This window comes from Mus caroli, unplaced genomic scaffold (genome assembly GCF_978045245.1).
Source record: "Mus caroli unplaced genomic scaffold, Mus_caroli_1 scaffold_9, whole genome shotgun sequence".
Taxonomy (NCBI): domain Eukaryota; kingdom Metazoa; phylum Chordata; class Mammalia; order Rodentia; family Muridae; genus Mus; species Mus caroli.
In genome coordinates, this window is record NW_028227264.1 from 21,562,292 (window position 1) to 21,586,022 (window position 23,731).

A 23,731-nucleotide genomic window follows, 5' to 3' on the forward strand; every position below is an offset into this window, starting at 1 on the left:
GATGATTATGTGTGGAGAACACCAATCAATTTGGTGTTTTGTAAGCTTTTTCTACGTTGATAGGCATTCTTTCTTTAGTTTGGGTGAATTTTCTCCTATGATTTTGTTGCAAATATTCCCTTGTCCTTGGAGCTGCTACTCTCTTCACTGTTGTTCATTCCCATTATTCATAGAAGGATTTTTCAGAGTGTCACAGATTACCTGAATACTTTGAGTCAGAAATTGTTTTAGGTTTAACATTTTCTTTTGTTATATCATCTATGCCTGAGATCATCTCTTCCATTATTTTTGTTCTGTTGGCTGTGCTTCTGTCCCTGTTGTCCTTCTTAGGTTTTCCATCCCCAAGGTTCCCTGAGTTTTTATTTTCTTTACTGTTTCTTTTACCATTTGCAGGTATTGAATTGTTTTATTCATTTTCTTGACCTGTTTGATTCTATTTCCCTGTATATTTAAGGGATTTATTAATTTCCCCCTTTAAAGTCCTCTATCATCTTCATAAGACTGGATTTAAAGACATTTTATTGTGCTTTGCTTGTGTTAGGATATCCAGAGCTTGCTATACTAGAATACCTGGGCTCTAGATGTGTCATATTGATTTAGTTCTCCTTGATTGTGTTCTTATGCTGGCCTTTAGCCAACTGGTTATCCCTGGGAGTTTCTGGCACAGGAGTCCTGAGGTGGGCTGCCTTTGCCTGGACAGTGTATGTCTCCAGGAAACTGGGCAGAGCATTGGATGTTCCTGGAGCAGCAAGCCTGTTTAATTTGGGTTTAATTGTAGCCAAAGAATGGCACTCAGGGGAGAACAGCTTGCAGCTCAGCTCTGGGTTTTACTCTTTTTAGGGGTGGGGTTGAGACACCGTCTCCTAAATATAGCTCTGTTTGTCCAGGGAGTCACAGTTTCTCCATCTGCTTTTGCCTCCTAAGTGTTGAGATTCAAATTGTGTGCCACCAGACTCAATCTCTAAATCTTTCCAGAACCATTAGCCTAGAGTTAAAAGGAATCACAAGAAGTTATTTTTGAAGCAGTTGTTTATTCTGGTCAGGATTGTGCTCTCTATCAGTCTGAGAGAGTTCATTTAGGATCATCACAAATGTGTGTGTGTATTTATTTTTCGGCATTAATGTTTGATAAATTATTGTCATCTTCAATTTGAAATATACAGGGAATGAATAGTTTTATGCAAAGTAATTAGCTAAAAGTGAATATTTACTCTTGAATAGTCTCTAGATTAGTCTCATAGAAATTGATACTAACAATGAGTCTGATCGTTTTCATATGTAATATTTTTCTATAGTTGTAATAAAACATATTTTGTTTTTCTTTTCAGAAGTCTTATATTTTAAAGAGGACAGGCCTTTGTCCTGGTAAGGTTTAACAATTTATTAATGGTAGGTCAATTCAAAGATAAGAAGCAAATTCTTGTTGGGAGTATACTTTTAGTCCTGTGTCGTACAAGTTCCACAATATTATGAATATATCTTTTAGCTTGGAAACTTGCTCAGTGTAGTTCATAGGAACATGAACACTATATTCACCCACCATTTGCAAGAATCAACTCTGCAGTTTGGAAAAAGAGCCTGCTGGGATTAGCTATGCACATGGATTTTCATCTAAGATTCATTGGCTTTTCAAAGCCTTACTGACTTCAATTTGTGAACTAAGACCCACACTAGTAGCTATCATTTCAGGCATTTCTCTTGTCTGAGAGTTTACATAATTCGGGATGCTTCTCAGTTGTCAGTCATCACTACAGGATGCCAACAAATTTCTTTCCTCTTCTGACAGAGCATTACATGTACAGGACATTTTTGTCAGGGGTAGCATCTTTCAGAGCTGTTGGAAGACACCCATGTCTTCCAGAATGCTCTATCCATCCATCAATGATCTGTTCACATGATCTGTTTTCCACAGTAATGAATCCTTTGACTCTCAGTAGATTATCTGAATGACAGTGTAACTAATAGTTATCTTTCTACAAAGGGGGCTTTTATCTGCCGCATCAGTTGGACATGACCATAGAGGTAAAGGCCCATTCACTCCAGTCCAGGATGCTAGGTTAGACACTAGCTTGATAGAAAACTAAAAGTTGTATTTCAAGCTAATTCTGTGCTCATTAGGATTCATTACTTCCAGAAGACAGGACAACTATATTGTCCTCTTTATTTGTGCTATGTATCAAAAAACATTTTCTAAACATTATTAAATAGCTTACTGAATCCAAAGGTAATGTTGAAAGTGAAGATTCAAAATTTTTCAGTACTTAAAGCTCTTCGGAGACTCCTTAAAAAATATACATGTTGACTTCTATTGGAATTCCAAACAGTTCCACAGTAAAACTGCAAGTGTCAACTAAATTTTATTGTTCCTTGCTCTTGTTACTATCTTATTATGTTTCTAGAAATGCTTGTTTGGCATAGAAACAAGCAGACTGTGATATCAGGATAGAGTCATGCATGAGATAAGAAGGGGCAGCTTGAACATTATGAAAGCTGTGGTGGGTTGTTTAGAGTTCCTGAAATCTATTTGACGGTCCACAAAACATTCTCTTGTGTGGTAACATCATAGTCAATGAAATACGGGCAAAGTATCATGAGAGAAGTACTTTGCTGTTCCAGGGGCAAAGACTGACATTGAGTCAATGGATTAAAAAAAAAAAAAAACTGTCTGTCAGCTGTCATAACAAAGGCTGAAGAGGTACTAGTGAGTGTGTGTGTGTGCATGCATGCTTGTCTGTATCTGTGTGTGGTTTGTTGGGCTATATTTTGTGGGCTAAATTCTTCCTTTCTTTCACATGAGGAGAAGTTGTAAGGAAAGTGTCCCCAAACGTAATGAACTGGTTGAAGAACAAGTTAATAGTTTTTATTGATTTGTAATGTAGCATAAATTGTGAAATCAAACAACAAAGAATTCAAAGTCTTTGATTACTGCTTTATATGAAATTAAAATAACACTCTTAAAATATGCCACAGTGGAGCAAGACCACCAGGACAGCTTAAATCCATCTTGAAACACCCTGTCCAGAATAATACAGGTAAGTTTAAGAGTAAGTACTCTATTGATTCTATCCCAATCATAAAAAGAGTTTTGTTCCTGCTAGAATAGAAACTAAGGAAATCAAATATGCCAATAGTAGTTATATCCTTTCTTAATTTGCTGCCAAACATTTTTAGGATTTAGGATTATTTAAGGAATTGTTCTAAGAAATTTCAAATTGTATCACCTGAAATATGTTTGTTTATTTAAAATGAACTACTTTAGTATGTAGTGTCTTTTTATAAGTAAAAAGATTTTTCACCTATTCCACAATGTAGATCCTCTCTAGTTACATAACAACAGCAAGTTGACTTTGGTATGAAATGGATTTTTACTTAACTTTTATAATTGATATATATTACTGACTACATATTGTTGTATGTGTATCAGTGTCCATAAAATGCTGTCATGTTAAGCAAAAAAAAAAAATAGAGTATTCAATTACTTTCACTGTGTTTTGAGGACTTAATGTCAGTAGGGCACTCTGGATTTTTTCTCCATCATAGAATTTCTGTATTTCCACTTATTTGAGAATTCATACATTATCTTCTGGTTATTTTTATTTGTCTTCCATTTAATGTGAATATCCTGATATAATAAAAAACTGGCTCAATTCTGAACTTTTAAATGACTGGATGGTGTGTGAGTTTCGTAGGTAGTGCTGTGGAATGAAAACTGCCATTCTCAGTATTCTATGCAACAGCCTCCATATGGGCTACTCTGACAGCACCTTTTCCCTGTAGTTCTATTAGTTACCAAATTTATAGTGATATTTGGTTTACATGCTACAAGACATAATTTGCAAAAAAAAAAAAATTGCCACAGTAGAAGGAAGGTTGAGAAAATCCTATCATCCTGTAGTGCATGGCATGGAGGGCCCATTGGTTCAGTTTGAATATGGTTCTTACAGTGGGGGAAATTCCATGCAGTTTATGCTTTCAGCAACTGTCACCACAGCATCTCTCACACCTACTTTACCTTTGGAAAACACCAGCCAGAGAATAGTGTAGAGGAATCTAAATGGCTGTCTTCACATAAGCATGGGATCAAATGCTATTAGTGTAATGTGGGTGAATTTTTTAAGTTATTTCAGCATTGGAGTTTTCTTGTGGTGATGAGGATTGACAGGGGCCCCATACATGTGTAGCATAAGGCCCACCAGAGATCCACTTTCTCAGCCCATTTCTTGGTGGGTCAAAGCTGTGCTCTGGCCATGGGCAATGCCCATCAGGGTACAGTGGAGTTTTACATATTGCAAAGGAAGTAAACAAGAATTGTTCATTTGCTAGATTGTTTGCTGAGCAGACTTTTTCCATACAGTGAAACCAGAGTCACTCAATGGTATATATGCAGAAATAAATAAAATAATGTTTCATATGAGGCATTACTCCCTTGGAATTGCTGTTTTCTTATATCTTCCATGCTTTCCTCCCTGGAGTAATACTTCAGTTTGCATAGCTACTAAGGGGGTCTTTCAGGCAGCTCTTGCCATGGGAGGCAATGGAAGTTGATGCTGATCTTCTTTGCATTGCACATGAGCTAGGGACCAGTGTTAGCACTGAGGGCCTTTAGCATCTTCCTCAGAAGATCTAGAGTAGAGTAACACACTGATCTCTCTAAAGCTTTGTCACACTTGCAGCTGGAAATCCTTTGCAAAGGGCTTTGGGTCTCCTTATTTGGCTATGTTGCATAATCATAGACTGAGCTTCCCTGTGCTAGGAATGGATATTCCCCCTTAGTGAAGGAAGTTCAAGTCAATACTTGGAGAAGTCCCTTCACTTCTGTCCAAGATGAGTACGCTCACTTAGAGTTGGGCCAGCATCCCTAGGGCAGAGACAGAAAGCAGCAATGGCAACACAATTCACTGTGGGATAACACTTCAGGCTAAGATGACACTTTTTGTGTCTGATAGGGCTCAGGATTGTAGGTATTTTGCACAATTTATTATAGATAGTAACTTTTAATAAATTTTTCTCTTCACATATTAAAAACACAAGAATGTGGCAAGGAAGAGTTCTAATATATTTATTCTGACAAATCAATATTCATCTTAAAGGCTTTTCATAAATGGTGTCAAAGCATATAGGGTCACAAAAATATTAGCCTCGGCACTGGCTACAATTGTTTAATGACAAATTTTGTTTCCCTCTTTTGTAGTTAGTGAGAAAATCACCAGAAGAACGTCACTGCGGTAAGAATGTGGTGTGCATTTTATAACATATTAATCTGTAGAAAATATAACATTCAGAACCTGACACTGTCTTTGCCTCTATGTGATACTATTTCAGCTCTTTACTTTTCTATAATCACAAGCTGAATAATTATTTATAGAGCAAACCATGTTGAAATTACTGATGATATCTCTCCTGCAGCATGAAATGCTGAAAAGGATCCATAGCTAGGTCGAAGATCCAATGGATAAAGTGCTTGCTATGCATGTGTGAGAATGAGAGTTTGGATGCCCAGAATCCACATGAGGTCTGATGGTCTCATGCGCTGCTGTATGCTGGGGCCCTTATGGTGAGACTGGAGGTGGTGACAGAGAATCCCCTAAAGTTTACTGGATATTTAGCCTGGGGTTTTCATCCATGAACAAGAGATCCAGCCCCAATCTAAGGTTGAAAGAAGGTTGCATATTTGCATTCTAACGGCTCCCTGACAATTCTACCATTTGTCTTTCTAGGTGTTCAAAAGTGGAAGATGTCAGGTATACTTCCTGTATCAAGGTAAAATGCTTCTCTGTGAAATCGACTTTCTTATGAATTGTCTTAATTCAACAGTACTCTAACTATCCCAGTTTTATAAGGAAAGGTGATTCAGAGAAAACCATATTGTAGATGTGGAACTTTCTATCAATTGCAAGTGAGCAGTAAGTCCTTATGGGTTGTAGTGGCCCAATATGAGAATGGACTCAAAGGACATAGGGAATGGAAGACTGCGTGCAGTTCTCGTATAATAGAAATTGTTTGATGTTTGACAAAGTAATGTTTGCAGAAATGAATACACATTAGACTGATTTTAAAAAGTGACTGTGATAATAGACCAGAATACCATTTAGTAAGTCCAGATATTTCAATGATCCAGGAATCTCCAAAGTGCCTTTACCCTCAGCAGAATGCCCATAGTTTTATCTACCCTTGGACGCTCCTATTTCAGGATCATATATGAGAGCCTCTCTTTGGTTTCTCTCTTTCATCTGTGTTTACACTGAGAAGAAATTGTGGATATTTAGCAATTATGTTCATCAAATTTGCCTTATGAAGAGATTAGAGCATTTTCTATTTGATTCTTATAAGGGTATGTTGAAAGTTCTTCATCTAGTTGAACAATAACTGTCCTTCCCCAGTTAGCCAGCATTTCTAGAAGCAGAGAGTCAATTACTATATACTTCCGTATAAGTTCTTCTTTTTCTATTTTTGAAATATACATGTATATTCTTTGTGCCATATTCAAACACTTAAACTGTTGTAGTGTTTTATTTAGATACTTCCACATTCAGTATGAGGCTACTTTATCACTATGAGATGCTGGAGTTTAGGAAACTTGTTTCTGTATAACCTGTAGCCCTAGACTGAGGTCCTTGTGAATGATAAGTGACATTTTAATGATTTTTGAATGTGACTCAGTGGTCCAGTGTGTCTCTATAAAGCAGTTCCACAGGTACTATGGTAAGGACAGCAGTGGCAATTTAACTGGCATTTATTTACAAATGGAAAAATGTGCATTTTATGCCCTCCAGCAATGGAGGAGAAAGACTGCCAAAAGAGGTTTCATCAATATTAATGATCATCTTATATAAAATGTAGAAAATTTGGCACATAATGAATTAAGTTTAGTCTCAACCGTAAGAACAATGTCCCGTGTCTCATTTCATGATTTTCTCTTAATCTAGTCTAGCCTAAATATTTTTACATCTTGATGATATCCTAGCAATTTGAAAATAGATAAGCATATTAGCAGGCCTTTCATGTTTAATTAGGGTTTTTATTTTTCATGTGTCAATACCCTGTGATTTCTAAGAAGTAAAGTTGATTTGAAAGCATGCACCCAAAAACAAAAGAGTTAATTTCAGAACCAAACAAAAAGTTAACTCTCTACCTTTGCTTTGCAGGAAGAATCTAGCAAAACTTTACTTAGACCACTGAAGAGGATGCAAAAGGGTTTTGTGGGTTTTTGGAGTTCTGGAGTTTATGTTTGTTCTCCGGGAGAGCCAATACCTAACACTTGTGAAGAAAAAGCATCCCTAATGGTAATTCCCCCTCCATCCCTAATGGTAATTCCCCCTCATTTGATAAGTAACATATTTGCTTGTTATGAAGGGAAATGTTGGCTGTGTGTGCCTGTGCCTTGAGTACTGCAAGTAGTGTCAGAGAAGAGAAACCTAGCCTGGAACATTCCCCTCATCTCCTTCATATCCTCACTCCTTGCCAGGCCCTGTATTAGGCAGTGCTTCCCTACCTCCCTAATGCTGTGACCCTTTCTTTAATAGAGTTCCTCATGTTGTGGTGACTCCCAACGACAAAATTGTTTTTGTTGCTACTCCATAACTGTAGGTTTGATAATGTTATCAGTTGTAATGTCCTATCAGGGTTTTCAGATGGTCCTAGGCAACTTGTGTGAGCCTGTTCTATTCAACTCCTCTAATTGATCATGGCAGATAGGTTGAGAACCACTGTGTTAAAATGTAAGTGTTAGGAAATTAGACTATGGAAACAACAAGAAAGAAAAAAAAAATGAGCATGTTTGTAACACAGTGAGGAGAATTCATAAAATGACAGAAAGTAAATAATACAGGCTCCTGGAAGGAGGTACAGTCAACATGGAAGCAACCAACATATTTGTGTTTCTCTTCTTAGATCGACTGACTTAAGTGTGTGAATGCTTTGCATGTGTATTCTGTCTGTGTCCCATGTGTGTGTGCTTCCCACAGACATCAGAAGAGGTTATTCCATCCCCTGGACTTGGTGTTCCAGAATTTTATCAGCAAACATTTTCTTTTTAATATTTTTTATTACGTATTTTCCTCAATTATATTTCTAATGCTATCCGGAAAGTCCCCCATATCCTCCCCCCCACTTCCCTACCCACCCATTCCCATTTTTTTTTGGCCCTGGCGTTCCCCTGTACTGGGGCATATAATGTTTGTGTGTCCAATGGGCCTCTCTTTCCAGTGATGACTGACTAGGCCATGGCCTAGTCGGTCAGCAAACGTTTATGTATTACAAATCAAACCCAGGTGCTAGGCAAGAGCAATACTTGTTAAAAACTCCTCAGCCCCCTTTTCCAGCTCCTAGAGTGAATATGTTTGATATGAAAATGATTAGAAGTGTCATAAGGGGAAATAAGTATTCAGTCTTAGGATATTTTTTAACTTCCTGGACCCAGGCCTCAGCCTTCACATTTTACCTATTGAAGTCCAAAGGACTAATAGGCAGGGTGTGCACAATAGGAGGCTCGGTAAGCTGGGCACCCCTTTAATTTATGAACTCATAAAGCAAGCAGGATGGTCTCTGTCAGGTCAAGGACACCCTGTTCGTAATGGATATGGGAAGTAGGGGAAGGCAAGGTGAATTGTGGGTATCAAATGATAACTAATAGGAGTCAGTCTTCTCCTTCCACTATTTCAGTCTCAGGCATCAAGTTCAAGCTGTTTGTCATGCTGACAAGTACCTTTATCTACTCAGCCATCTCGCTGACCCTGATTTACACATTGACTGAAAATGCTTTAGCATGAACACACATACACACACATACACACACACACACACACACACACACACACACACAGAGTATATAAAAAGTGTGTGTGTGTGTGTGTGTGTGTGTGTGTGTGTGTGTATGTCTGATAACATTACACACCTGTTACCCAGTGCATGGGAGCTTCAGACAGAGAGAGATGTGTTCTCCTGGGTTTGAATACTTGCCCACTCTTTGAGAGAGGGTTCAACATTCGGGAATATGGCCAAGGGAGCACAAGGTTGTCAGGGGTAGGTTTTCATGGTTATGACTAATTGTGGTACCAGTTCTGTGTTATTTGTTTCCTGGTCTACCAGCATGTGAGAAGCAATAGAATACTACCACAAAATGGGACACCCCGTTGCCTTGCTGGAAGTTACTGACTTACTTTCCCATCAGACATTTTGTCACAGCAACTACAGAAGCAAGTAAAAAAAAAAAAAGCCCTCTTTTCTGTTTTAAACCCATTGAGAAGTTACAAAGCAAACACAAGGGTCTGTTTGCACATCTTACTCACACCACTTCCTCCACTGCCTAGTGTTAACAACTAGCTAATTATCTTAATGTAAACCCTCTAAATTGACCATTAAGAAAGGGGCAGATTAGAGGTAATTATTACACCCAGTGAAATCATTAGAAACTGTGAGCTTAATATTGTCAGAAACCAAACTCAAATGTTCCTTCTTTTTAGCCTGGTTCAACTTAGTTTCCAAATTAAATTTAGCTACAATATGTGATGAACCTGAGTAAATTTTGTTCTAGAGAGAACTAAGCAAGAATTTAGAACTCAGGTAATTTTCGAGCACAGAAATTCACCTGGTAATCATCTTCTAGTTCAGTGAAAAGCCGTTAGAGTTTTCAAAACTAACATTCCTACTACAAACACCTTTCCCCTAAATAGAGATTTTTATGATGATACAGAACGTAAATAATAATGGTGAAGGATATGGTAACCAGAGATTAGTTACTGTTGGCATGAAATGAAGCAACTTCTTTTGTATACCAATTATTAGATCCACAATATCATGAAAGCACTGATATATGCCAGGCACAACCTAGCCAAAGGTAGTTTCCATTCTTCAAAAAATAAATTATGTGATTGAAATAAAGATAGACGCTATTTTCTGATACTAAACTTGCATAAAATCAAACTAACAGAAGACTTCCCAGAAGCCTATGTGGCAATCGCAGTGAAATAAGTATAAAATTAAAAAAAAATGGACCTGAGCTAGATAATAACAGTTCTCTATTGCATGCTAAGAGAATACCCAATGTAAGTCTTTATGAAGAAGTACAGCCAGACAGGGATGACAACGACACAGGCATGTTTCAAATATGCTAACTAGCTTGGGCAAAGGAAAAGTTCTCATGTCAATGAGAAATTCATACTTTTCTCCATTTCATTTGCATTCTAAACGGGTAACAACCAACATCTCTCTCTCTCTCTCTCTCTCTCTCTCTCTCTCTCTCTCTCTCGCTCTCGCTCTCTCTCCCCTTTATTTTAAAACTAGAATAAAAATGCATAATATATATATACATGTATATATACATATTCATATATACATACATATGTATAAATACATACACACATACATGGTCTCATGCATGTATATATACATAAAATATACCAACCAGATGAATCAGTGGATTCATGCACTTGCCTTGGAAGCCTAATAAGCTGAATTTCATCCTGAAAAAAGGAAAAAGTCTGTAATCTCTGCACCTCTAAATCCAGATTGGAGGCTAAGAGAGTAGAACAGCCCTGAAACTCACAAGCTAGACAGATTGAACCATACAGAGCAGCAGAATGGTCAGAGCCCCTTTCTAACTCTGTGGAAGAAGAGAGCCAGCTCCTGAAATTTCCCTCCAGTCTACACACACACACACACACACACAAACACACAGACACAGAAACACACAAGAGAGAGAGACAGACAGAGAGAGAGAGGGAGGGGAGAAATACACAGGCAAGCATAACACAGGCAGAGTAATGTAAACACATGTATAGAAACCCCTAAGATAAAGATTATTTTGAATCATGAATTTAAGTATACTGGTAGATAAATGCTGTTTATATACACCTGTTGTGTGACTAACAATTCAGGGAAATCTCTTCAGGGTCCTCTCATTTATCTTCAGTGTTATCTTCATGAATGTGGCAGATGTCCTGGAAATTTAATTTTGCATCATATGGTCCTTTCATTCTTCTTTAATAACTGGCTCAAGAATATTTACAAAATGAGGAAGGGGATAATGAGCCCTGTAACACGTGGTATATGAAAACGTGCCTATGTCTGAAAATTCCACATGCTTAGCTGTTTTCTTTTTTTTTTAATTTTTAATATTTTTTATTACATATTTTCCTCAATTACATTTCCAATGCTATCCCAAAAGTCCCCCATACCTCCCCCCACTTCCCTACCCACCCATTCCCATACTTTTGGCCCTGGCATTCCCCTATATTGGGGCATATAAAGTTTGCAAGTCCAATGGGCCTCTCTTTCCAGTGATGGCCGACTAGGCCATCTTTCGATACATATGCAGCTAGAGACAAGAGCTCCGGGGTACTGGTTAGTTCATCATGTTGTTCCAACTATAGGGTTGCAGACCCCTTTAGCTCCTTGGGTATTTTCTCTAGCTCCTCCATTGGGGGCTCTGTGATCCATCCAATAGCTAACTGTGAGCATCCACTCCTGTGTTTGGTAGGCCCCAGCATCGTCTCACAAGAGACAGCTATATTTGGGTCCTTTCAGCAAAATCTGGCTACTGTATGCAATGGTGTCAGCGTTTGGAAGCTGATTATGGGATGGATCCCTGGATACGGCAGTCTCTAGATGGTCCATCCTTTCATCACAGCTTTGCTGTTTTCAAGTCCATGATTCTCAGTGAATCCAGTGAACTAAATTCTAACATTTGAACAGTTTGAAGACACATAGATTGCATGCTTCCTCATCCTTTCCCTTTGATCAACAGTGCTTCTTAACTTATTTTGTTGAATCTTCTCTGTGTTATATTGTTTGATGATGCAGAATATGTTTTGGAGTGTGACTTTTTCATGTAAGTATCATGAAACCTGGTACTGAAGGGCAAAAGTAGGCTGCTAAATTATAAATTTCATGGAGGTGTAAGGAGCAACAAATATGTGGAGACCTTATTTGCCATGCCGCATCAAATCCACTTTCAACATTCATATTTCCTAAATGTATCTGGTTGAATCAGTGAGTGCTCTGGGTAGCCTATCTAAGCTAGCATTATAGAATTGCTTTTTTCATTTTTTAAAAATTAGGTATTTTCCTCATTTACATTTCCAATGCTATCCCAAAAGTCCCCATACTGTCCCCCCAGACCCCTACCCACCCACTCCCACTTTTTGGCCCTGGCGTTCCCCTGTATAAAGTTTGCAAGTCCAATGGTCCTCTCTTTCCAGTGATGGCCGACTAGGCCATCTTTTGATACATATGCAGCTAGAGTCAAGAGCTCTGGGGTACTGGTTAGATCATAATGTTGTTCCACCTATAGGGTTGCAGATCCCTTTAGCTCCTTGGGCATTTTCTCTAGCTCCTCCATTGGGGGCTCTGTGATCCATCCAATAGCTGACTGTGAGCTTCCACTTATGTGTTTGCTCCGCCCCGGCATAGTCTCACTAGAGACTGCTATATCAGGGTCCTATTGGCACAGTCTTGCTAGTGTATGCAATGGCGTCATCGTTTGGAGGCTGATTATGGGATGGATCCCTGGATATGGCAGTCTCTAGATGGTCCATCCTTTTGTCTCAGCTCAAAAATCTGTCTCTGTAACTCCTTCCATGGGTGTTTTGTTCCCAATTCTATGAAGGAGTAATGTGTCCACACTTTGGTCTTCGTTCTTCTTAAGTTTCATGTGTTTTGCAAATTGTAACTTATATCTTGGCTATTCTAAGTTTCTGGGCTAATATCCACTTATCAGTGAGTACATATCACTTAAGTTCTTTTGTGATTGGGTTACCTCACTCAGGATAATGCCCTCCAGGACCAACCATTTGCCTAGGAATTTCATAAATTCATTCTTTCTAATAGCTGAGTAGTACTCCATTGTGTAAATGTACCACATGTTTTGTATCCATGTCTCTGTTGAGGGGCATCTGGGTTCTTTCCAGCTTCTGGCTATTATAAATAAGGCTGCTATGAACATAGTGGAGTATGTGTCCTTCTTACCGGTTGGAACATCTTCTGGATATATGCCCAGGAGAGGTATTGCTGGATCCTCTGGTAGTATTATGTCCAATTTTCTGAGGAACTGCCAAACTGAATTCCAGAGTTGTTGTACAAGTTTGCAATCCCACCAACAATGAAGGAGTGTTCCTTTTTCTCCATATCCTCACCAGCATCTGCTGTCACCTGAATTTTTGATCTTAGCCATTCCTGACTGGTGTGAGGTGGAATCTCAGGGTTGTTTTGATTTGCATTACCTTTTTGATTAAGGATGTTGAACATTTTTTCAGGTGCTTCTCTTCCATTCGGTATTCCTCAGGTGAGAATTCTTTTTTTTTTTTTTAAAGATTTATTTATTTATTTATTATATGTAAGTACACTGTAGCTGTCTTCAGACACACCAGAAGAGGGCATCAGATCTCATTACGGGTGGTTGTGAGCCACCATGTGGTTGCTGGGATTTGAACTTCGGACCTTTGGAAGAGCAGTCGGGTGCTCTTACCCACTGAGCCTATGTTCAGTTCTGAGCCCCATTTTTTCATGGGGTTATTTGATTTTCTGGAGTCCACCTTCTTGAGTTCTTTATAAATATTGGATGTTAGTCCCCTATCTGATTTAGGATAGGTAAAGATCCTTTCCCAATCTGTTGGTGGTCTTTTTGTCTTATTGATGGTGTCTTTTGCCTTGCAGAAGCTTTGCAACTTTATGAGGTCCCATTTATCAATTCTCGATCTTACTGCACAAGCCTTTGCTGTTGTATTCAGGAATTTTTCCCCTGTACCCATATCTTTGAGGCTTTTCCCTACTTTGTCCTCTATAAGTTTCAGTGTCTCTGGTTTTATGTGGAGTTCCTTAATCCACTTAGATTTGACCTTAGTACAAGGAGATAGGAATGGATCAATTCACATTCTTCTACATGATAAGCTCCAGTTGTGCCAGCACCATTTGTTGAAAATGCTGTCTTTTTTCCACTGGATGGTTTTAGCTCCCTTGTCGAAGATCAAGTGACCATAGGTGTGTGGGTTCATCTCAGGGTCTTCAATTCTGTTCCATTGGTCTACTTGTCTGTCGTTATACCAGTACCATGCAGTTTTTTAACACAATAGCTCTGTAGTACAGCTTTAGGTCAGGCATGGTGATTCCACCAGAGGTTCTTTTATCCTTGAGAAGAGTTTTTGCTATCCTAGGTTTTTTGTTGTTCCAGATGAATTTGCAGATTGCCCTTTCTAATTTGTTGAAGAATTGAGTTGGAATTTTGATGGGGATTGCATTGAATCTGTAGATTGCTTTTGGTAAGATAGCCATTTTTACAATGTTGATCCTGCCAATCCATGAGCCTGGGAGGTCTTTCCATCTTCTGAGATCTTCTTTAATTTCTTTCTTCAGAGACTTGAAGTTCTTGTCATACAGATCTTTCACTTCCTTAGTTAGAGTCACGCCAAGGTATTTTATATTGTTTGTGACTATTGAGAAGGGTGTTGTTTCCCTAATTTCCTTCTCAGCTTGTTTATCCTTTGTGTATGAAAGGCCATTGACTTGTTTGAGTTAATTTTATATCCAGACACTTCACTGAAGCTGTTTATCAGGTGTAGTATTTCTCTGGTGGAATTTTTAGGGTCACTTATATGTACTATTATATCATCTGCAAAAAGTGATATTTTGACTTCTTCTTTTCCAATTTGTATCCCTTTGATCTCCTTTTGTTGTCGAATTGCTCTGGCTAGGACTTAGGTAGGGAGAAAGTGGGCAGCCTTGTCTAGTCCCTGATTTTAGTGGGATTGGTTCCAACTTCTCACCATTTACTTTGATGTTGACTACTGGTTTGCTGTAGGTTGCTTTTATCATGTTTAGGTATGGGCCTTAAATTCCTGATCTTTCCAAGACTTTTATCATGAATGGGTGGTGGATTTTGTCAAATGTTTTCTCCGCATCTAACGAGATGATCATGTGGTTTTTGTCTTTGAGTTTGTTTATATAATGGATTACGTTGATAGATTTCCGTATATTAAACCATCCCTGCATCCCTGGAATAAAAGCTACTTGGTCAGGATGGATAATTGTTTTGATGTGTTCTTGGATTCGGTTAGGGAGAATTTTATTGAGTATTTTTGCATCGATATTCATAAGGGAAATTGGTCTGAAGTTCTCTATCTTTGTTGGATCTTTCTGTGGTATAGGTATCAGAGTAATTGTGGCTTCATAGAATGAGTTGGGTAGAGTACCTTCTACTTCTATTTTGTGGAATAGTTTGTGCAGAACTGGAATTAGATCTTCTTAGAAGGTCTGATAGAACTCTGCACTAAACCCATCTGGTCCTGGGCTTTTCTTGGTTGGGAGACCATTAATAACTGTTTCTATTTCTTTAGGGGATATGGGACTGTTTAGATCGTTAACTTGACCCTGGTTTAACTTTGGTACCTGGTATCTGTCTAGAAATTTGTCCATTTCGTCCAGATTTTCCAGTTTTGTTGAGTATAGTCTTTTGTAGAAAGATCTGATGGTGTTTTGGATTTCTTCAGTGTTTGTTGCTATGACTCCCTTTTCATTTCTGATTTTGTTAATTAGGATGCTGTCCCTGTGCCCTCTAATGAGTCTGGCTAAGGGTTTATCTATCTTGTTGATATTCTCAAAGAACCAGCTCCTCGTTTGGTTGATTCTTTGAATAGTTCTTCTTGTTTCCACTTGGTTGATTTTGCCCCTGAGTTTGATAATTTCCTGCCCTCTACTCCTCTTGGGTGAATTTGCTTCCTTTTTTTCTAGAGCTTTTAGGTATGTTGTCAAGCTGCTAGTGTTTGCTCTCTCCAGTTTCTTTTGGAGGCACTCAGAGCTATGAGTTTCCCTCTTAGAAATGCTTTCATAGTGTCCCATAAGCTTGGGTATGTTGTGGCTTCATTTTCATTAAACTCTAAAAAGTCTTTAATTTCTTTATTCCTTCCTTGATCAAGGTATCATTGAGAAGAGTGTTGTTCATTTTTCACGTGAATGTTGGCTTTCCATTATTTATGTTGTTATTGAAGATCAGCCTTAGTCCATGGTGGTCTGATAGGATGCATGGGACGATTTCAATCATTTTGTATCTGTTGAGGCCTGTTTTGTGACCAATTGTATGGTCAATTTTCGAGAAGGTACCATGAGGTGCTGAGAAGAAGGTATATCCTTTTGTTTTAGGATAAATTGTTCTGTAGATATCTGTTAAGTCCATTTGTTTCATCACTTCTGTTAGTTTCACTGTGTCCCTGTTTAGTTTCTGTTTCCATGATCTGTCCATTGGTGAAAGTGGTGAAGTCTCCCACTATTATTGTGTGAGTTTCAATATATGCTTTGAGCTTTACTAAAGTTTCTTTAATGAATGTGGCTGCCCTTGCATTTGGAGCATAGTTATTCAGAATTGAGAGTTCCTCTTGGAGGATTTTACCTTTGATGAGTATGAAGTGTCCTTCCTTGTCTTTTTTGATAACTTTGGGTTAGAAGTCGATTTTATTAGATATTAGAATGGCTACTCCACCTTGTTTCTTCAGACCATTTGCTTGGAAAATTGTTTTCCAGCCTTTCACTCTGAGGTAGTGTCTTTCTTTTTCCCTGAGATGGGTTTCCTGTAAGCAGCAGAATGTTGGGTCCTGTTTGTGTAGGCACTCTGTTAGTCTATGTCTTTTTATTGGGGAATTGAGTCCATTGATATTAAGAGACATTAAGGAAAAGTAATTGTTGCTTCCTATTATTTTTGTTTTTAAAATTGGAATTCTATTTTTGTGGCTGTCTTCTTTTTGGTTTGTTGAGGGATTACTTTCTTGCTTTTTCTAGGGCGTGATTTCCGTCCTTGTATTGGTTTTTTTCTATTATTATCCTTTGAAGGGCTGGATTTGTGGAAAGATAATGTGTGAGTTTGGTTTTGTCGTGGAAAACTTTGGTTTCTCCATCTATGGTAATTGAGAGTTTGGCTGGGTATAGTAACCTGGACTGGCATCTATGTTCTCTTAGTGTCTGTATAACATCTGTCCAGGATCTTCTGGCTTTCATAGTCTCTGGTGAAAAGTCTGGTGTAATTCTGATAGGCCTGCCTTTATATGTTACTTGACCTTTTTCCCTTACTGCTTTTACTATTCTATCTTTATTTAGTGCATTTGTTGTTCTAATGTGTCAGGAGGAATTTCTTTTCTGGTCCAGTCTATTTGGAGTTCTGTAGGCTTCTTGTATGTTCATGGGCATCTCTTTCTTTAGGTTTGGGAAGTTTTCTTCTATAATTTTGTTGAAGATATTTGCTGGCCCTTTAAGTAGAAAATCTTCATTCTCATCTATTCCTATTATCGGTAGGTTTGGTCTTCTCATTGTATCCTAGATTTCCTGGATGTTTTGAGTTAGGATCTTTTTGCATTTTGTATTTTCTTTGATTGTTGTGCAGATGTTCTCTATGGAATCTTCTGCACCTGAGATTCTCTCTTCCATATCTTGTATTCTGTTGCTGATGCTTGGATCTATAGTTCCAGATTTCTTTCCAAGGTTTTCTATCTCCAGCGTTGCCTCACTTTGGGTTTTCTTTATAGTGTCTACTTCCCTTTTTAGGTCTTGGATGGTTTTATTCAATTCCATCACCTGTTTGGTCATGTTTTCTTGCAATACTTTAAGGGATTTTTGTGCTTCCTCTTTAAGGTCTTCTACCTGTTTAGCAGTGTTCTCCTGTAATTCTTTAAGTGAGTTATTAAAGTCCTTCTTGATGTCCTCTACCATCATCATGAGATATGCTTTTAAATCCGGGTCTAGTTTTTCGGCTGTGTTGAGGTACCCGGGAGTGTGTGGGGTGGGAGTGTTGCGTTCTGATGATGGTCAGTGGTCTTGGTTTCTGTTAGTAAGATTCTTATGCTTGCCTTTCACCATCTGGTAATCTCTGGAGTTAGTTGTTGTAGTTGTCTCTGGTTAGATCTTGTTCCTCAGGTGTTTATGTTAGCCTCTATCAGCAGACCTGGGAGACTAGCTCTCTCCTGAGTTTCAGTGGTCAGAGTACTCTCTGCAGGTAGGCTTTCCTCTTGCAGGGAAGGTGCCCAAATATCTGTTGTTCAACCCTGCTTCCTGGCAGAAGTTGTGATCCACTCACAGAGGTTTTAAAATCCTGTGGAGGGTCCTGTGTATACCTTACGGGTGTCCGCAGACTCCACGCCCAAGGTACCCCTGTGCTGGTATGGAGCAGAAGGGGCTTGTGTCCCTGATCAGGCCGGGTTTTCTGCTTCCCTAATTAATGCAGTCTCAGGTCCCGCAGGATTGGATTGGAGCAGAAGCTGTGTTCCACTCACCAGAGGTCTTAAGATCCCGTGGCAGGTGTTGTGGGTAGCTGGCAGATGTCAGCTGACTCTGCACCCTAGCTACCCAGGTGCTGGCCGGACCGGAAGGGCACCTTATGGAATTTGATCACTTGTTTTGTGACCAAGTCCACTGGGCAAAACCCCTGCACAGCTTGGAATGAATCCCTCAGACGTTTGAAGTCACTCCTTCTGTACCTAGATGATGGTTATGTTAGTTACTTTCTATGGCTGTAAGAAAAGACCATGAGAAGACAACTTCCAGAAGAAAGGGTGTGTTTGAAGTTGGGCTCAAGGTTCCAGTTGGATGCACACATCACCATCATGGTTCAGGCAGCAGGCATGGTACTGAAGCAGCATCAGAATGATCACATCTTGACCTACACAGGAAAGAGAGAACTTTGTGGAATAGGCCTATGCTAAGTTTCACAGAGGCTAGAAGCTTCCAGGACTAGGCCTAGGTTATCACTCAGATGGAGGTATTAAGCATCAAAGATTACAATTACACCTAGTGCATAAAAGTTACTTTAACATAGAGTTAATAGGTAAGATTTTAGAAGGCCTATATAGAATCCATACATGGAACTCAGCAATTTCCCTCTGCTGTAGATATTGAAATACTTTATTCACGCATTCACAATTCAGCTCCACTGTTCTGATATCCCAGGTATCTAATAGACAACTGTGGAAGATCATTCATTGGGGAAGGGTTAGTGTAGTGCAGAAGAGAGAGGTTCATTTTGTTCTCAAAGCACCTCACTGTCCTATTCACTTCATCTGGCTGGAATTTAAAATTCAGGTCATAAAGACAGGAGAGGACACATATTGTCCTTTCTTTTTATATCTTTCCATTTTGCACATAATGATGATGTTAGGTAGCAATGAGCAGAAGAAAGGAAAGCATAACCCTAAGCAAGTCCCCATTAAAGATTTCTAGATACTCTGGGCCTTTTACTCATCATGCAGAAATGAAGCAGAAGTTTCTGAATATCAGAGAGTGTCCTTAGTGATGAAGTGGGTCTGGATACAGAAAAATTTTGGGGACTATAAATTGAGACTCTGATTAGCAGACAGGTGATAAAATGAATAAAACGAGTGAAACTTTCAATCAAAAGTAACATTGCCAATTTTTCTTATAGGTGCGAGGAAATGAACCACCTATCTTCCTTCACATTCCCAGGAAGCATAGAATCCATGTGCGTGAGGCTCCTGATGACATTGAGCCAACTCAATCCACAATTGCTGCTGACAGCAGGGCTCCTGCTGATGCTGAGCCAAATTCTTCCACCTGTGCTGCTGTCAATGGGGCTCCTGTTGATGTTGATCCAACTCTTTCCCAGTGTGCTCCTGACAATGGGGACCCTGTAGTCAGTGAGCCAACTCATTCCACCTGTGCTGATGACACCAGGGCTCCTGATGACATAGAACCTACTTCTTTACAACCCGCTCCTGATAGTGGTGCTCCTGCTCATGTTGAGAAGATTCCTTCCCCAAGTCCTGTGGACAGTTCTGAATCTGATGAAAAATATGACTCAGAAACAGGTAGTGACATTGGGTTGGTTTTCATAACTGATTCAGATTTTTTCATGGAGCATGCAAGGGACACACCCCATTGTGACCCAGAGCCTACTCCTGGTACCTGCACTTGCCGTTCCCTAGATTCCATTGAAAGAACTGACCTGAATGTTCTGACATTGCCTCGAGCATAAGACAAGTATGCTATTCTTTCTTCAGGTGAGGAACCCAGTCCTGTTCCTGACCTAGATGAAGATCTAGCTGAAGTTTTTTATGACGCTTTAGAGTCACTGGATCAACCTAGCCATAGTGAATCCACTGTCTGGGAACATGATTTTCCTTGGGACCCAGATAAGCTACTGCTGCTGGTAATGCCCCCGATGTGGTTTCTTACATTGTTGTTATCAACGATGGCATGGATGAGAATTCGACTTCGGCAAGCGTGCTATGAAGAAAATGGCCAAGGACCTCCCTCCAACAGAAACGATAAACCAGGTAAGGTAGACCACAGTGGTTGCTTAAAATAGATGAACTTTAAGTTTAGATTGAAAAGTAGATCTCTTTGGTACTAATAGTCATGATTAATACATTTCATGCTATTTAAGCATTACCTAGCATCAGAAAAAATTGTTTTCTTTTCCCAACTTAATGAAAATACTTCACATAGTTAACAAAACCAGTTTAGACCAACACAACTGACCATGGTACTTGGTTGACTCCCATCCTGGAATGAGGCAAAATTTTTTTCACTCCCATTGAAAACCTTGTGTTTTTTGAATGGCTAAGCAGAGAAATCTTCCTGTTAAACATTAGTTTCTATTTATCTCTGCTCTTCTGAAGTCTGATTTTTGAAGACTGAAGTCAAAAATTATTGTTTTATTGGAGTCTCAATTGTGCAATGTGATATTTTCTGAGAAAATGTTTTTTTTTTAATTTGTTTTTATTTTTTACTTTTTGGTTGTTGTTCATGAGATTGGTCCCTACGTGGGGCAGTCTCTGGATGGTGCTTCCTTCAGTCTCTGCTCTGAACTTTGTCTCTGTAACTCCTTCCATGGGTATTTTGTTCCCCCAGCTAAGTAGGATCAAAGTATCGACACTTTGGTCTTCCTTCTTCTTGAGCTTCATGTATTTTGCAAATTGTATTTTCGGTATTCAGCCTGGAAACAAACATTCCAAAGGAAGCAACATCTGAGAATATAATTAATAAACAAGCCTCCACCTTCTCACTGTTTCTCATTACATTGATCCTGATGACAATGACACTGCTGCTGCTCCTGGCAATGCCACCAATGATGTGCCCGGTGATACTATTGATAATTCTTGCTTTTCTTGTAGATGCTGCTGGAGCTGAACACTCCAACACACACTGACATACCTAGACAAAATCAGTGAGGAAGAAACTTATTATATATATGTAAATATATAAATTTTATATATAAATAAAATATTTTATCTAATAGAAGACTGAAGTCAAAAATTATTGTTTTATTGGAGTCTCAGTTGTGCAATGTGATATTTTCTGGGAAAATGTTTTTTTTTTAATTTGTTTTTATTTTTTACTTTTTGGTTGTTGTTCATGAGATTGGTCCCTACGTGGGGCGGTCTCTGGATGGTGCTTCCTTCAGTCTCTGATCTGAACTTTGTCTCTGTAACTCCTTCCATGGGTATTTGGTTCCCCCAGCTAAGTAGGATCGAAGTATCTACACTTTGGTCTTCCTTCTTCTTGACCTTCATGTATTTTGCAAATTGTATTTTCGGTATTCTGACTTTCTGGGATAATAGCCACTTATACAATTTGAAAAGGAAGAGGTCAAAATATCACCATTTGCAGATGAAATGATAGTATATGTAAGTGACCCCAAAAATTCCACCAGAGAACTCCTAATCCTGATATGCTCATGGATTGGCAGGATCAATATACTAAAAATGGCTATCTTGTCAAAAGCAATATACAGATTCAATGCAATCCCCATCAAAATTCCAACTCAATTCTTCAACGAATTAGAAAGGGCAATCTGCAAAGTCATCTTCAATAACAAAAAACCTAGGACAGCAAAAACTCTTCTCAAGGATAAAAGAACCTCAGGTGGAGTCACCATGCCTAACCTAAAGCTGCACTACAGAGCAATTGTGATTAGAACTGCATGGTATTGGTACAGTACAGAGAAGTAGACCAATGGAATAGAATTGAAGAGTCAGAAATGAACCCACATACCTATGGTCACTTGATCTTTGACAAGGGAGCTAAAACCATCCAGTGGAAAAAAGACAGCATTTTCACCCAATGGTGCTGGCACAACTGGATGTTATCATGTAGATGAATGCGAAGTGATTCATTCCTATCTACTTGAACTAAGGTCAAATCTAAGTGGATCAAGGAACTCCACATAAAACCAGAGACAGTGAAAATTATAGAGGCAAACGTGGGGATAAGCCTCAAAGATATGGGCACAGGTGAACAGTTCCTGAATAGAAAAGCAATGGCTTGTGCTGTAAGATCAAGAATTTACAAATGAGACCTCATAAAATTGCAAAGCTTCTATAAGGCAAAAGACACTTTCAATAAGACAAAATGGCCACCAACAGATTGGGATAGGATCTTTGCCAATCCTAAATCCTTCCTTCACCGGAAGGAGCTTGTGCCCCTGGTCAGGTCTGTTTTCTGTTTCGCTTAGGCTCTTTTTACTGAGCCTCACTGCATCATTTACCTCCTTTAGGGTCCTGGGCACCTAGACATGCACACTTTATGACATCAGCTCCTAGGTCTTCTATAAGGAAAGCAAAATAAAAAATTCAGTTAGTTTATAAATACTTAACCATTGTCTCTTTTGAAGTACTGTATCGGATACTTTAATGTGACTTAGTAAAAGAAAGTACATACATTTTACTTCATTGTATGTGCTTAACTTTTGTAGATTTATATAGAGGAGTATTTTTGCTGCTGTGTGTTTTCTATGCACTGTGTGCTAGAATTGAGTGGGGAATGCCCTGGAATTGGAGTTATGGACAGTTGTGAGGTACCATGTGGGTAATAGCACTCAAAACTGAGTGCACTAGAAACAAAACTAGAGCTCTTAACTGCCAAGCCATCTCTCCATAATATTTATGTTACTTATACTCTGTTATATATATTACGGAAAGTTTTATCCTAAGGTCTATTGTCAACTTTAATGCAAAAAATATCACCAAGAAACGATAGGTCAATATGTCTTGTGTTGTCTAGTGGACCAAACAAAGACATTTTGAACTGTTGCCATGACCCTGCTCCACCATACTCACCTTGTGCACATGTGGTGTGTGCATTGATACACATGTGAAGGATAGAGACTGACACTGTCTTCCTCTCATTTTCCCGTGTCCCACACATGCGGAGCTAAGTGTGTGGTGGTCAGAGACCTTGCCACTTGATAGTTCTCTTCTGCCACATTATGGGTTCTGGGGACTGAAGTCAGGTCATCAGGGACTCTTGTGTGTTCCACCCAATGGCCCCACAGTTTTGGAGACATGTTCACTCACCCAAACCATGGTGTGTTTGATTTATTCTCTTTAAGCACACTGACTCTCAGACTTGTAGGCAAGTAAGGATTGGGGATCCCCTTATCCCCACATCTACTCTCGGGTTTTCAGGACAAGTGTTTTACCATTTGAGTTTTACCAACCACCCCAGCCCTTTATTCTTATTTCCTATTCTTATTCTGCACTAGGTTATGAAGGAGAACCAATGACACAACTGTAGATTTTCCATAGTCCCCATGTTTCTTGATCATTTTGTAGTTCTAAGGGGCTAATTATTCTTTAAGTTGGAGCTTGATATAGATAATAAAGAATAAATTATAAATTATAGTTTCAAGATATTCCTGTAGCCTCTCAGTCATCCAATGGAAACACCCACAGCCTGTCAATCTTTCATAAGATATCTCAAAGCCTGTCAATCATTCATAGGCAATGCCAACAGCCTTTCAATC

At 39.0% G+C, this 23,731-nt stretch overlaps 2 protein-coding genes across 2 annotated transcripts in view; both read left to right on the top strand.

Moving 5' to 3' along the window:
• The window catches only part of LOC147002591 (uncharacterized), a 20,451-nt gene extending 14,655 nt beyond the window's left edge, over positions 1-5,796 (top strand). The window contains exons 7-10 of the mRNA XM_085842694.1: positions 1,329-1,365; positions 2,971-3,032; positions 5,192-5,225; positions 5,718-5,796. Coding sequence (XP_085698820.1) covers positions 1,329-1,365; positions 2,971-3,032; positions 5,192-5,225; positions 5,718-5,796 — 212 coding nt within the window. The remainder of the gene's footprint in view (positions 1-1,328; positions 1,366-2,970; positions 3,033-5,191; positions 5,226-5,717) is intronic.
• Positions 2,990-21,165, top strand: LOC147002592 (uncharacterized). The gene is made up of 7 exons (XM_085842693.1): positions 2,990-3,032; positions 5,192-5,225; positions 5,718-5,760; positions 7,146-7,283; positions 19,391-19,793; positions 19,986-20,261; positions 21,102-21,165. The coding sequence occupies exons 4-7, from the start codon at positions 7,185-7,187 to the stop codon at positions 21,134-21,136; spliced, it is 813 nt and encodes a 270-aa protein (XP_085698819.1). The 5' UTR covers positions 2,990-3,032; positions 5,192-5,225; positions 5,718-5,760; positions 7,146-7,184; the 3' UTR covers positions 21,137-21,165.
• The last annotated feature ends 2,566 nt before the right edge of the window (positions 21,166-23,731 follow it).

Bases quoted from the DNA above. Each gene is read 5' to 3' on its own strand.
- LOC147002592 (XM_085842693.1), top strand. From the start codon at position 7,185: ATGCAAAAGGGTTTTGTGGGTTTTTGGAGTTCTGGAGTTTATGTTTGT. The intron at 7,284-19,390 runs GTAATTCCCCCT...TTTTTCTTATAG, and splicing joins AAGAAAAAGCATCCCTAATG to GTGCGAGGAAATGAACCACC. The intron at 20,262-21,101 runs GTAAGGTAGACC...CTTTTCTTGTAG, and splicing joins CAACAGAAACGATAAACCAG to ATGCTGCTGGAGCTGAACAC.